This window comes from Penicillium hordei, assembly GCF_028827395.1.
Source record: "Penicillium hordei strain IBT 12815 chromosome Unknown utg000006l_segment0_segment0, whole genome shotgun sequence".
In the NCBI taxonomy this organism is placed as follows: domain Eukaryota; kingdom Fungi; phylum Ascomycota; class Eurotiomycetes; order Eurotiales; family Aspergillaceae; genus Penicillium; species Penicillium hordei.
In genome coordinates, this window is record NW_026623147.1 from 4,488,470 (window position 1) to 4,503,049 (window position 14,580).

Sequence of the window (14,580 nt, forward strand, 5' to 3'; positions counted from 1 at the left end):
AATGGTCTCCATTCCGTAAAAGCTGAGTCATATGATATTCGCCTTAGACAACCCGCGTTTTCACAAGATTAGCAATGCCCTAGGTTTTGACACGCTGCCCTAGTAGTAAGACAAGCTTAGTCAACACCCCCTCCTCGGTAATGGAAAACTCCAGATTTTGAAGCCAGCTCCTCATGATGACAGACATTCCTTAGAATATAGACATCGGTTGTTTACCGAGAATCCATAGACCCGCGTATATCTCAGCAAAACTAAGTTGTTCCCGGCCAGGCGCAAAGAGGCGTTAACAACCGCTATATAATTCCTTCGAAATAAGTTTATAAGAATAACCTCCTATAGAGGCCTATCTATCCGTGCGCATTATCATCAAGTCTATTACATATCAGCCTCTAGCTCTAATTTAACAAAGTCATAACACGCTTCTTACCACTAGGGACTAGATAGAGACCTAGCTTCTTCGAGCACATTTCTTCTATCTCCGACTTCTGGGAAATTGAAAAATTGGATTGTTTGAATAGATCCCAAATATAGTTACAGCTCTCGGAGTTTAGAAGGACTTCGTATATCCGATCAAGTATAAAATTCGTAGTAGTGCTGCCTCTTCCGGCGTACTGATGCCATAACTTGTCGTCGATAGGCTCATACCAAGCGCCCTTCGTTATATCGAGCTTAATAATAAAGTCTATAAGTTATTAGCTGATATAGCCTCGCCTAGCAGGTACACTCTTTCTAACCATATGGAACGTCATAAATATACGGCCCTATTCGTCTAAATTTTTGTAAGGATATATCAGTATCAGGATCTAAGGGTCCTTAGGTTAGCTTTATAATGATACCATGGTGGTTTGAAGAGCGTACCACGAAGAGGAAACTCCATTTTTGTTAATCTGATACTTGCTTTTCTTTCGGAGATTGCTAGGAGAGGTCTTTATCTTTATATACTTGAATAGGTACTTACCCTATTCGCATCCTAGAAATGTTTGACATTCCATAATGGCTTTGACGAGCTGTTATGTTACAAAAATAGTTTTAATTCCACAAGCTGATATATATAGCTTCCTAGGATACTGTGTAAAGCTCAAAAGCCCCTGCGAAATGGTGGATTTCGTAGGGGCTAAGAACAGAGTAAAATGCAAGGCCATTATTTGATTGCTTCACTAATCGCCTACCGCCATCGATCTTGCCAAAATAAATAGCCTCCAAACCGAAAAGATTGATAAGAATGTTTAATTTACGATGATTGGATTTGTTGAGCCAATTATATTCCTATACTGCGCCCTTATGTCATTGGCCAGCTGCTACTTCTTTCTCCACCTTGGAATAGCAGTAACTAAAAGGGATCAGGGACTGTCAAAGGGTCAATGACCTGCTAAGTATATTTCATTATGTTGGGAAAATCACTTTATTAAAGTCCCTCATAAGGGTAGAAGAATTTGCAGAAACGCCAATAATAGAGCTATAGGTTTCCATTCCATCCTACATATACTCAAACTCGAAGAATAGGCATCCAATTCAAAGGGTAATAGACAGAATATCTTGAAACATTTCATTATGAATTTGTATCAGGATTTATGAATTTAGCCATAAGCGTTAGCCATATAACCTATGATTATACCGCGAAAGTGCCGGAATCATTTCAACACTGGCCTATCGGTCAATATCTAGAGGCCCTAGCTATCGAAAATTAGATACTGCGACAAGCCTAAGAATAAAGAAGAGCACTTACTAAAGACTCGATCCCTGACTAATATTTGACAACATGATCACAGCCAGTCTTTTGTTTTTCAAACGTATAGTTGACCATTCAAGGGATAGGTATTCCTCTTCCACGCAAATAATCTTACCATTGACGGACTTAATATCAGGAAGCTCAATGGTTTTACGGTCTTCGTTATCATCAGACTCTATAGAGATGGTTTCCCAGTCTTCGTTGTCGTCGGACTCTATAGAGATAGTTTCCCAGTCTTCGTTATCATCAGACTCTATGGAGATGGTTTCACGGTCTTCGTTGTCATCCGACTCTATAGAGATAGTTTCATAGTCTTCGTTATCATTAGATTCTATGGAGATGGCTTAGGGTTGGTTTGCTAGCAATTAAGTGTGAGAAAATCATATGGAAAAGCTCGCACTTCGTTAGAAAACTCACAAAGATAATATTTTAATAGAGTGCATATCCGTGGCAGTCTCTCTGTTTGATCTGAAATGCAAACTGGTAGAGGCTTTATGACGTTATATGCAACTTCCGAATTTTGAAGCTTATATACCGCTAGTTCAGTTCCCGTATAAGGGCTGAAAACATTAGGGATAGTTTGATCCAGGCGTTCTCTCTCTCCTGATAGGAACCAGAAGGATTATATCCACTTCGGAAGAAGAGACCGGAGCGGTGCAGAAGAAAGGCAGTGCATAAGGCTAGTTAGACAGCCAGCTTCGAGTAGTATAGAATAATATATAGTAAAAACATCAATAGAGATGGAAGGCTTCAAGTATCAGCTATGTTTTTTAGTTCAAGTCTATCAGGTTATCAAGGTACCTATTTCTACTTTCCAAGGCGCCATTTATCGTACCTTATTATCGAAACAAAGATCTAGCTATGGTGAGTACCCTCGCCTCTCGCTTATAGCGATGATATGCTCACCTTAGAAGCGTTCCCCGATTCCCGTCCAATTCCTATATAGGCCAGCAGAAATTGCTTTAAAAGCAATGCTCTCTTTGATAATTGAATCTCCGTTAGTCTAGGAATGGACTAATTCGGAAAACCCTAGCCCAGATGCTAGGATACTGCTAGATATCTGCACGGCTTTAAGAAGTAGAAGATCCCGGGAACCACATCTCGATAAAGGCTTTTCTCTCGAGAATGACTTACGCGTCTACGTAAGAGACATTTTACAACATCTTAGTTATGGTGCTGTTCTAATACTGGCACTGATGACTTAGAATTTTAATGCTTCATCTTCTAAAGCATCAGAGGGCTTGGTTACTTTCTTAAGACCGCCCCATGATAGTCAAGTGTGGGGAATACTTTAAGATCGATACCGAAGCATTATGTGTAAAACGGTCCATTCGAACTTTGACTTTTTATTTGTTCTAGATTAAGGCTTTTCCTATGATCAATATAAGAGCAAACCATAAGTTATATTATATTTGCTTTGATCAACAGTAACCGAGCTTTCTAAGGCGGTTACCAATTTCTCTAAGATAGTCATCATACCAGTCCGTCCAAACTTTGTCCATCTCAACACCCAAACATTTGGTAAGGCGCTGCCTTTTTACGTACTCCTATGAGTATTTGGAGTGTAGGTATTGGTAGCCAAGAGCTTTCTTTGAGTTGAGATCTTCTGCCGGTTATTGCGAAATAATCGGATCCTCGCTGCTCAGAGGAACGAATTTTATAATCCCATACTTCCCCACGACGCGTATAATACCAGTCTCAAGTACCGCAAGATCCACTAGGAATGCTTCCTTCGTGGTTCCATGGTCACCGTGGGCTTGATGCTGAGTGCCAAGCTCTTGAAAAGTAATGGCATCAACAACCACGTCTTCAAGGCCCCTCTTTTTGATATCTTCCATAGGTTCAATATCATTAAGAGAAAACCAAACTCGCACGGTCTTATTTAGTTAGAACTCGGTGTCAACGAGGAGGAATGGGTAACCCACGCGCAAGCGAATCGGTACAGAGTCTCTAGCAGACACACCAGAGCCAGAATCAGCAGAAAAGGTAGGCTGTTCTTTCGACATCATAGGCATAGGGTCGCTCGCAGATTCATACATAAACTCTCGATTGGGAACTGGACCTCCGAATAAAGTCTCGCGCGAGCCATATAGGGAGGTAAAGAGACGAGGAATACAGCCCAAAAGTATACAACGAACTCTATATAGGCTCAAGCAGATCATAGTCTCGCTGTCATGAAATCTCAGTCAGATATTCGGATAAGTTTGAGAAACAGTAGTCTCGTTATATCATAATACCCGGGTAGACTTGTCATTTCATTTGCACATACCACTGATTGCAGATCTAGGACAGAGAAAGTCACATTCAGTCAAAAATTTCAAAATTAATCCTTCTAACAATTTGAGCGAGGCTCGAAATATTTTGCTCAAATCCTTCGTACCCAGCCATATCAGGACTGGAGTAGTTAACTATCGAAAATAATTGGTGGACTCTCTTTGACATATCCATTCTTTTGGTCGGTCTCAAGCCTCCGAAACCAAGGCCAAAGCGCTAAAGCGGGGAAAGGCCCAGGAGTCGCCGATCAATCCAAACTTACGACTAGGCATATGTTCCCGCGAAGCCAGTGGCCAATGAATGCGTAGGCTGTTAGAACACGATCTAACAATCTACGCATTCATTAGCTCGTCGAAGCATATGCCCCTTATTGCTCTTCTCACTCTCCAAAACCAGGTGTTCTCCCTTATCGTTAGCCCCGTGGAACCTCACTCCCTAAACCCCCAACTTGGAACCTCGCTCTAATGAAAATGTCTGTTTCTAAAGCTGAAACCATATCGGCTTTGCGGGTTCTTCTCAACTCTTCGAAGGAAATACTCCAGGCCCATCGTGACCTCACGCTCCAAACGTTAGAACAGATCAGATCCGTTCTCGCCGTCAAATCTCACAATAACAACACAACAAGCTCCAACATACAAACAGAGCCGTTGCCCTTTTATAACAATAAAAACCTCGAGAGCCACTCTTCTCGCCAGGTCGGAGAGCCCTCCTACTCCCCAGCGACTGTTTTTGAGGACCGGTTACATACTGCCGCCGACCAGACTGAAATACCGAGGACTACTAAGACCGAGAGAAATCATGATACTGACCCTAAAACTCTCGACGCCTTGGCTCAAGTCAATCCAAGAAAGCGCAAAAGAGAATCAGCCCCAGAGGCTCGACTTGCCAAGCTATTGCAAGCTATAGAGAAAAACCTTCCAAAGTTCGTGAAATTTTCTCAAGATACAGTGTCGCTCTCTGAATTGTTGGACAATGTTCAGGGCCGAGGAAGCTTCTACAAGCGCCTAGATCACATCAAGCGAATTAATGGGAACAAGACCCCCAACGAAATAGAAAAACTCTTAAAAGGACTATATCAGGTCTCACTTGCTCGAGAATTCACGGCATAGGAGCGCGCAAGAGGCTGGTCTACCAGAGTTGATCAACTTTACTCTCAAATCTATGGATCAGAAGTACAAAAATCCAAGAAACGGCAAGGTAAAATCTCTCGGTATCTAAGGGATATTAGCTATTGCGACACAGATCGCAGTGTGGCTAACAAAGCGCTTTGTCAAGGAACAATTCAATTGTTGTTTAAGCGCTTAATAGAGGAAGCCCTAGGGGATTCTGCTCCAAAGGAGGTCACTAGAGGCCTATTTTCTATAGTAGCTGTTTTCGAATTTTATCAATTCCAGTTGCTGACAGTTGAACAATTGCCTCAACTCATCGATTTCCTCATTCCGAAAGACGCTCATCCCGGCTCTAGAGATTATACACATAGCCATGGCTCGTTGCGATCTTCTTTTCATTCCGCAAAAAAAGCTGCGGCGTGGTCAGAAAGTTTGCAGTCGGATTTCGAATCTTACTGTAGAGCGAATTGTCTGGTTATACGGGACACTCTCTACCAATCTGAGGCACAGATAGAAAAGAATAGGCCACCGAAAGCCAACACAACCCAAGCAGAACAAGTTTTGCCTTCAAACGGACTCGATCATCATATTTCAACGAGCAACGAAGATAGAAGTCAAATAGTATTCAGCGGGAATTTAGACGAGCCGTTAATACCCGAGACACATCAGCCTTCCCGGACTAATAAGTACTTGGACGGATCACACGGATTTGGTGGCAACTCAACTGGTGGGTCCTTCCTGGCTTTCGGTGACTACGATTAAAACAACTTACTCAGTTTTACATCAAGATCAAAGAACACGCCAATTTGACGCCAGTCGCAATCAGCCAGGCACGATCCAGTCAACATAGAGCATGGGAGAGATGACAACAAGTTCGGCAAGTACTTTACCACATGTTCAGTCACAGACAATTACACATAATGTCAATCGGGCAGCCCAAATAATCCATTCCCCTCCAAATCCATCCGGTGAGCCTCCCAGGCAATAAGATCCATCAACATGATGCTGACTCCCACAGACCAGGGAAGAGCTACCTTAAACAGAAATCCAAGCTCTAAGGGTTCCCAACGGCAAGTGACACGAGACCAGCGAGTTCTGCCTGCTAGTCCAGATCTGCAATGTGCAGTCCAGGGACATCAGATAGCATACTCGCTTCCCCAAATCCAACAAGATAACTCATATAAGTCACTGATTGTTGGCTGGTCAATATCTCAACGGCTAAAAACATACAGATTCACGCCATCTGTATTTGACGGGTCCTCCGGATTTTGCAGATATAGAAACATTTTCTTATTCCCTTCCATCCTTCAATGCCATATCTGAGATACCTATATTGCCGCATTCCGGCTTTTCAGCTCCTCAAGAAACGGCAGCGCTTCCATCTACTCCATTTGACTATTGTATACCATCCTTCTCCCAAATAACAGGTATTCCCTCACCTAAACAATGGCCCCATCTCACGGAAGAGGCTGTCAGATAGTCTCTTTGCTCCAGGTCACCACACAGACACACGAATTCAGAATCTCTATCAATCCACTCCATTCTATCGAGTCACCGCTCGCTAGTAGAATGTTTGCGTCGTGATTGACAAGAGACACGTTTGCATTGCCTTCGTGTAAGAGTATCGCTATAAGAGTACCATAGGGTTCCCGCGGAGATGCTCCGTTCGCAAATTGTATCAAACTGGTTTTCATATTCTGGCCAAAGGTCAGCTGCATACGACATAAAGGGGAATTAATAATACAAGTTCCACACCTCCTTCTGGAAAGGCCTAAGAAAATCCGCTGGAACGTTTCGACATAACCTCATATGAGGCGCATCGTCCTTCGCTGAAAATTCTGCCTTTAGCAGCCAGTTCCTCAATTTGTCGCAAGGATCCTAGTCAGGCTTTTTCGCAGCCGGTCGGAGGTAGGCCATGGGTCCATTCATTGAACAGCCACTAGCAGCTATTGAATGCGCATATAATGTATTACTCGACTGCTTTTTTTGGGTCGAGATAATCGAAACGATCCTTACACTTCTGTCAACGAGGAGGCGGGGTTGGGCACAACGGAATGGATCACGTGACATATAATTTAACCCCACCATGATGCTCTCAGTCTCTCACAATCTAAAGTTGAAATTCAGTTCTATATATTTGCTCTATAGATATATTCTTTTCACCCTATTGAAAGTAGCCACGCAGCCTCATAAGTATCTTTAACATCTTCTTTCAATTGCAATAGACGAAGCCCAGAATCGAGAAATTCATTTTAAGCTGCCCGTACCTAGTTCTAGTCTGTTTGCTCCTTAGATCCGAGACAGAGATCCAATAGAAATTCTTGACACATAATGCACAACTTCAACAGCTGTCCCGCTTCACCATCTAAGCTGGATTTGGGCGGCTACTGATTCACTAATTGGTCGTCATACGTAGCAACTCGTTCAACAAATGCATTTCACAGCGGCAAAACCACCAGAGGTTTCGTTCATATAGCGCGTCTCGCCGTGTAATGCAATCTACGCTGCATGGAAGTTTCACCTGCATTACATATGCATGCCAATATATTCTATCACAATTACCCATTATTCTCGGCGCCATTCTATTTTAGGGGTATCTTCATCGACGAACCCCAGGCGGCAGAAAAGCTTTTGCTCCATGTAAAAGGTTCTGATGGTCGATTCCGTTATGAGCCGGAGACAAAAGACGCTAGACGCTCGCATAGCCTAGTTGAGCTGCATATCCAAGTGGTCCTTTTCCGTATTTTATATTCCTAATGGTATTAGGACATAGATACCGAAAGAGATATAAAATAGCGCTTGTTCACCCTCTTAGATTAAGGATTCAGTAGGTTTCTGGCAGTCAGTCCTTGAAGTACCCCGAAATTCCTTACCTTATTACATATCACTTTCTGGCTAAGGTAAGTCCCATTGCAGGAGAGAAATTCTTTCCATTCAATTAAGCAAGCAGGGCTAACCAACCTAGTCTACGAGCTATGTCTGGGCTAAAGAATTCTAGAAAGAAGGCGGTCGATGCCATCTTGAATCCGCAAAAAATCGATGTTACTTTTCAAAAGTTTACGAGACCGACCGTTGGGGCTAGCAAGACTATATTCCCGACTTCTCAACGGGACTTGAAAAATATTGGGTTTCATTTCGACCTTAGCGACCACACCCGTCAGGTGCCCGACAATAGACCCAATGCGAAACCAGGTACTACCCGAACCAGCAATATTATCAAGTGGCAAGCAGCTGCGCAAGCTAAGTCAAAGTCAATCAAGGACTAGATTAGAAAGAATGGATCGCACGCAGTGATTCAGACACTTGAGGTACCAGAAGACGCCACCAAGGAGGAGTTCGAGGAAATCCTGAGAACGGCAGCAAACAAACTCTAAGGTACCTACCTAGGTCTCAACAGTCAACTCTTGTGGGCCTGGTCACGATATGCATTCTGACCACGTGATTGGAATATGAATGGTATTATGGTACCTTTACTCAGCGCCTCTCCCTTTCCTTCCTGTTTTCATTATTTTTACCTATGCAATGTCGCCTAAATTGAAGTGTCGTTTATAAGCTAGACTTTTTTTTATATAGAAGAATATATATAGATTACACTTCAGTCTAGCCAAATTATGTCGATATACAAGCAGAATGAAACGTTCTAATAATAGATCACTACGACAAGTAGGGAGTTTGATTCGATTTATTCCTTAGGCTTCTCACGGCCTCAGGTCTTATACAGCTCCCTAATCGATGTATCCTAGACAATATAAATTCAGATCATACAATATCCCAAAAGGGGTAATCCAAAAGACGAGAGTATTCCCGGCCGTCACGATGTCACATACAGTACACACAAGGAAGGAAAAGAAAGAGCCTTTCTCTCGTTCAGGGGAACGGAACCCAGATGGGCCATATGGGTCCCGCATATCATTTGACAGTATTCCAGACGACGGTATTCCCAGGAGATGGTGTTTCGATCGATAATATTCTCATCGAGTGTCACTTTAGTAACAGTTGCGTCAGACGCGTAGCCAAAAAAGTCTTTGCGCAATATCGACACAGCATCTCCTAGATCAGAACGTGTCGCGATATACTATAGCGCAGTTTTCCATTCCACCAAAAATTAAATAACAATAGAATATACAATACGATATACTGTTATATATGTTACTAAGTAAATTACCGATATAATGCTGTAATATACCGGTACATAGGTGCTCAGCGGCTGGTGGGTAAACTCATAGGCGAGGTCCCAGAGCAGTCTCGGGCATCACGTGACTGTTGTTAGCTGCCATGGAGCTTACCTCGATTCCTAGCAAGCTTCCACGGCGTCAACTGATAAAGTGAACCTTCATCAGGCAACATCTCCGTGACTGAATTTTTTTCCCTACTATTGTTTTTGAACAATGGTGAATTCCTTCCAGAGACTCGCCATTACTCGAAGTATATCATCCGCTCCCTATCTACGGAAACACTTGGTCTGTTCCAGACAGCCTACCATATCTACTTCCTCCCGCAATCACCTATCCACCAGTCCACCAGCATTCCGTAAGGAATTCTTTCAAAATACATCACGACGATGGATGTAGGTGAAGCTTATTGCCGCTCTGGTCGTAACCACTAAATTTAGCTAGATTCAACGAGACCAACCGTTTAAACGAACGATACGTCAAGTTTCGACCAACAGAGCTCCAACGGATCGCTAGCGAAGCAGTACAACAAAACTATTGCCCTTACATTACTAAGTTTACAGAGGGAGGCTTCAATAAAGTGTTTCTTCTGCGAGCAAAAAATGGCCGTGAAGTGATCGCGCGAATTCCGACTCCCATTGCCGGGCCTCCTCATTATACAACCGCCAGTAAGGTAGCTACCATGAACTTTTTGCGATCTATCCTCAAACTTCCGGTACCGGAGGTCTTGGCCTATTCAGCATCATCGGACAATCCCATCGGAGCAGAATATATTTTGATGGAGCGAGTGAAGGGAGAGAGTCTTTCTTCACGGTGGTTATCTCTCACTACCGACGAGACGAAAGATATCATGACCCAAATCGCAGATATAGAGAGGAAGATTTTTGATTTCCATTTTCCTACGTATGGAAGCTTATATCACAAGAAGGACCTTAACGGGGAAACCCAGGTACCGATCGTGGAGGATTTCTATATCGGCCCTATGTCTGCTCGGCAGTTTTGGCATGGTGAACGAAGCAAACCCGAAATTGACCATAGACCCTATACGTTCCTCCCTTTCCCCCTTCCCCCTCTGTTTTCGGGTTTTAGAAAAGTAATCCCCATGACCGGGACTGATTATTGTTAGGGCTTTCACCTAAGGACTGCGTTACGTCCGCGGCTCGCCGAGAGATGGCTGTCATTCAGCACCACGCCAAAGCTCAGCCCCGCCAAACTTTTCTTTTACCGACTAACCAGGACATTCTTCCCTCTAAGCACACCTCGTTACTTTCGCGATTCCTACAATTAGCGCCTCATATAATCCGGCCGGGTTCTTACAGCGTTCCGACGCTAAGACACCCCGATTTGAGTCTAAGCAACATTTTGTTGGCACCTAGATCAACCAAAATCATCAGTATCATCGATTAGCAGGATGCTGTGATATTCCCCCGCTTCATACAAGTGGGTTATCCTGCATTCTATGAGCACGATTCCTCCCAACCTCAAAGTATGCATATTCCATCTCTTCCCGATGATTTCGACGAGATAGGAATCGAACAACAAAGACAATGCAGAACCGTCTTTCGCTTGGAAGAGGCCAATCTTTACTACACAGCCGCGACAGGCGTACACAATGAGGAACATATGGATTTGTTGAGACTTCCTCATCTCGGAATACGGCAGTATCTCCTTCGCCAGACAGGGTATCCCTAGGACGCAGACGTAATCAACTTACGTGCTGCCTTAGTAGGTATCACAACTCCATCGGTATAGAGCAGCATCTCCTCAGCCGCTTGTCCAGTTGTGTTTAGCGATAAAGAACGAGAGACTGCTATAATAGAATCGCAAGAATAGAATGAGTCTGAACAGCTATTGTCCCAGGTTCGAGAACACCTCGATATAGATCTAGAAGGCGGTACCGAGCCAGACAACTTTGAGAGGGCGGTGGAGGGCAATCGAAGCTTTCGTATAGAAATGGTTCGGCAAGCAGAAGTGGACCAGCGGGAGTTATATTGGCGAAACTAGCCGTATAAGGACGATAAGGATAACAGCATACCTCCCGGGAATATCTAACTTTTGATGCGAACAAATATGCTAAATGGGGAAGATTAGACATTTGTAATACGGTTCGCCGCAACACCCAATTGCATTCTTAGGGCGAGCTGGATTATACGCCATACTGAAAACCACCAGGACTTGAGTGAAGCTACACTTGTCGCGGCAGAAAATGCAGTTAACAGAAGCGCGAAAATGCTAGAAATCATTCTACGAAACCCAGCATTGTGTTACTTACCTCCTTTAAGCTCTTTTCTTTAGCCAGAATCTAGGATTTAGTGATATTAGTTTTGATATCAGCGAAGCTCTCCTTAGTATAAAGTAGGAAAGAGCACTTTCATCCATTACTTTTGTGCACCGGATTGGCACGCACCACAAAAAACCCGCTAGTAAATCCTACATCGGGATAATCATGGAGAAAATTTCATTATGAATATTCGAATTGAACTATACGTAGAATCACTCTCAGATTATCTACTTTAAGCGCAGTATGATATACCTCTCAACAGCCAATAGGAAGGAGTCAGCATCTCCGAAGGGCTACTTAGCATAAGGATCAGCGTCCAATCGGGTGAGGCATCATGCGCAACTCCGTGGCCGAAAAAAATACAAGGGAAAAGTCACGCTTAACATATTGTGAAGAGACGGCTAAAGACTCTTTGGGATATAATGACTGTGGGCACTCATAAACCAAATAAACTGGCAGAGAATACGGAACAGGCGAAGAGGAGAATTTGAAAGTGATTAATATCTTTTATAGACGACGACGGAGGCCCGGAAGATAGAATCGTTCTGCCACCAAAAGTAGACAATCTCAACCCATTGCAGTCGAGGACGCTAGACCATGCCAGTTTCACAGCCCATAACAAGTTATGGTTCGCTAGGAAAAAAGTCCCGTAGTTACAGTCTCGCATTAACCACAAAATGCAGCATCGACCAAGGTCCAGTGCGTATGCGGCATTTTCTATTGGCCCACATAACCGAGCTATGATTTCGAGTTTTCACCGACTGGGTGGACAGGGACCGGAGAGACCGACGATGACGATATGTGGGCGTTTGGCCAGGCAACTAGGAGCCATTCTATAAAGCCAGGGCTGTGCAATATACCCTCAGGTAGGGCGGCGGGAGAGGGATATGCAGCGTTAAGGGTATACTAGCACTTTGCAGATTAGAAGGAGGTACGCGGAATCAGAGACGAAAAGGCGCACTAGCAGAGGGTTCGATAGTCACCAGCTATAGCTCCGCCAAGTGTATCCCAGTAGAGAAATAAAGAAATGGCGCAAGGCCCTCGAAGATCGGAAGAGTAGAATCTGACGCTCATATTCGAAGGCCATGGACATCCTCGGCATGCCTCCGCAAGTACATCTCGTGCAGGACGGACAAATCGCAGAAATTACATGTCCGGTCCGTCAAATGGGATGTCCTAAAATACCTCTTCACTCCATTATAGTCGGAGTATATCTTAGGGCATTAGAAGCATGCGAATGTTTGCTCTGTATTCGGGATATACTCCTGGCCAGTGGTACATTCATTTTCCCACGACGTAGTCGGCGGCGTATCAGGTTTTATCTTTCGAGCTGGCGGAGAGGGAACTGCATCGTCATTATCGGACGGTACAGAGCGCTTCCGTCGTCCCCGAAGGGGCCCACCCTCCTAAAAGCCACAGTATTGTATTCCAGCAGCAACAGCTTTGTTACGCCGCGTCCATTCGTCTTCTAATGAATCGGTAGTAGGCCAAGTAAAGAACGTCTCCACGAGAAGAATCTGCTCCGATGGCATTTCAAACTCCTTCCGTAATACCTCGCGCGCAGGCTCATCACTAACAGCCCCACCAGTGAGCTGTCTTTCAATGTCAATCACTACCTATTTCCGACTGAAATCGCGGCGTGTTTCTTTCCGCCGTTTGTCTTACAGACGCCGGCGCAAATTGTGGACATGTCGCTTCTGGTCCTCCAGCATCGCTCGCAATACTGGGTTTTGAGAGCGATCAACGCACTGGGTCTCTAAATCGAGTTGCCAGCGTATGGCTGATTGCAGTTCTAGGTCTTTCTCCACTGATTCCCAGTCAGCGTCGCTCAGGTATCGTGGTCGCCGCCGATCAATCCAACGGCTCATCCAGGTCACAGCCTTTGAGAACTCTTCGTCTGGATTGAGGCCACACATGATCTCTTATAAGCCAGTATGTCGACGGGGACGATAATATTTGATAAACGTTCTACTAGTGGCGTGGGCCATGATCACATTACGCTGTGCTTCACTGACAAAACCTAGGCAGAAGAGTTAGCCCGCTTATCTAGAGAAAATCAGAACCTTAGGTATTTATAGTCCACTCACCACTCTTATCAAGTAAATCACCTCCTCCGTATCGGAATTGGTGAGAGAAGAAATGATTAAGGAAGCCGTGTATCTCACTGGATGTCCTGAGTTGTACGTCGAGTGTGCTACCATTCATAGGTGTCTCCCACAAAATACGGGGCTGGCCACAGATCACCTCAACCTTCGGGAAGATATAGTAATTATCCATCTCTTTCTTCAAGGGAAGTAGCATTTCCTGTCGACCACCCTCGACAAGCAGTCTCCGAAGGTCTTCCATCGATGTTAAGTGAGGCGCTTCAAAGGCGTGGACATAAAATAATATAATGAAGAGTAGGACATGCGGGCTGAAGACAAGCGATACGCCGTAGACAATCTCAGGTAGCGCGAACGTGTTGCTAAGTAATATCGATCAGTCAGTCTGATTGTAGCAAACAAATGTGACTCAGGTGCCACCTACAGCTTCGACATGCCCAGGACGCTTTTCACAAACTGGGGCTCGAGTTCGATCATCGGCTTGGGAGGTCCTCCGTGCGGATCCTGCTGGAGCGATATTTGTAGATGCTTGAACTGAAGGTCAAGCATTGCCTGTTTTCGGTTGATGGTAAATAACCCAATAGTGTTGTATAGACATAGGATAATGCGCTGAAACCCCAGGTGGAATCGCTTCTCCCGTGTTTGAAGGATTGTCTCATTGAATGGAATCATATCTTCGATATATACTGGGACATTTACGCGCGGTTGTCTATCCAGACCGCGCTTATCCACCAAGTATCTCATGCCCTATCAATCTTCGTTAGCGCAAGCCTCCTACAGACGACTAGGAGGGAGGTCGAAACAAACCGTACAAACGGCCTCGCCCATCTCTTCACTCATCTCGGTTTTAGTAACTCGCTAGTAGTAAATTCGGAAGTACTTCCAATCCGCTTCAAGGGCGCTGGCCTTTCTA

General features: G+C 44.4%; 5 protein-coding genes across 5 annotated transcripts; 3 read left to right on the top strand and 2 right to left on the bottom strand.

The window, feature by feature from the left end:
- Window positions 1-3,342: 3,342 nt before the first annotated feature.
- N7537_012290 (uncharacterized protein) lies at window positions 3,343-3,567 on the bottom strand (the record flags this gene model as incomplete). Its single annotated transcript, XM_056903344.1, has 1 exon — window positions 3,343-3,567. The coding sequence occupies one exon, from the start codon at window positions 3,565-3,567 to the stop codon at window positions 3,343-3,345; it is 225 nt and encodes a 74-aa protein (XP_056748631.1).
- Window positions 3,568-4,473: 906 nt separating this feature from the next.
- Window positions 4,474-5,112, top strand: N7537_012291 (uncharacterized protein; the record flags this gene model as incomplete). Its single annotated transcript, XM_056903345.1, has 1 exon — window positions 4,474-5,112. One exon carries the CDS (start codon window positions 4,474-4,476, stop codon window positions 5,110-5,112), a length of 639 nt encoding a protein of 212 aa, XP_056748632.1.
- Window positions 5,113-9,500: 4,388 nt separating this feature from the next.
- On the top strand, window positions 9,501-10,691 carry N7537_012292 (uncharacterized protein; the record flags this gene model as incomplete). The annotated part of the gene is made up of 3 exons (XM_056903346.1): window positions 9,501-9,679; window positions 9,729-10,291; window positions 10,411-10,691. 3 exons carry the CDS (start codon window positions 9,501-9,503, stop codon window positions 10,689-10,691), a joined length of 1,023 nt encoding a protein of 340 aa, XP_056748633.1.
- Window positions 10,692-10,772: 81 nt separating this feature from the next.
- N7537_012293 (Mitochondria protein Fmp29) lies at window positions 10,773-11,288 on the top strand (the record flags this gene model as incomplete). Its single annotated transcript, XM_056903347.1, has 3 exons — window positions 10,773-10,966; window positions 11,014-11,068; window positions 11,118-11,288. The coding sequence occupies 3 exons, from the start codon at window positions 10,773-10,775 to the stop codon at window positions 11,286-11,288; spliced, it is 420 nt and encodes a 139-aa protein (XP_056748634.1).
- A 1,683-nt stretch (window positions 11,289-12,971) lies between these two features.
- N7537_012294 (DUF3435 domain-containing protein) lies at window positions 12,972-14,507 on the bottom strand (the record flags this gene model as incomplete). The annotated part of the gene is made up of 6 exons (XM_056903348.1): window positions 12,972-13,161; window positions 13,231-13,462; window positions 13,538-13,585; window positions 13,653-14,029; window positions 14,092-14,414; window positions 14,475-14,507. 6 exons carry the CDS (start codon window positions 14,505-14,507, stop codon window positions 12,972-12,974), a joined length of 1,203 nt encoding a protein of 400 aa, XP_056748635.1.
- Window positions 14,508-14,580: the final 73 nt, after the last annotated feature.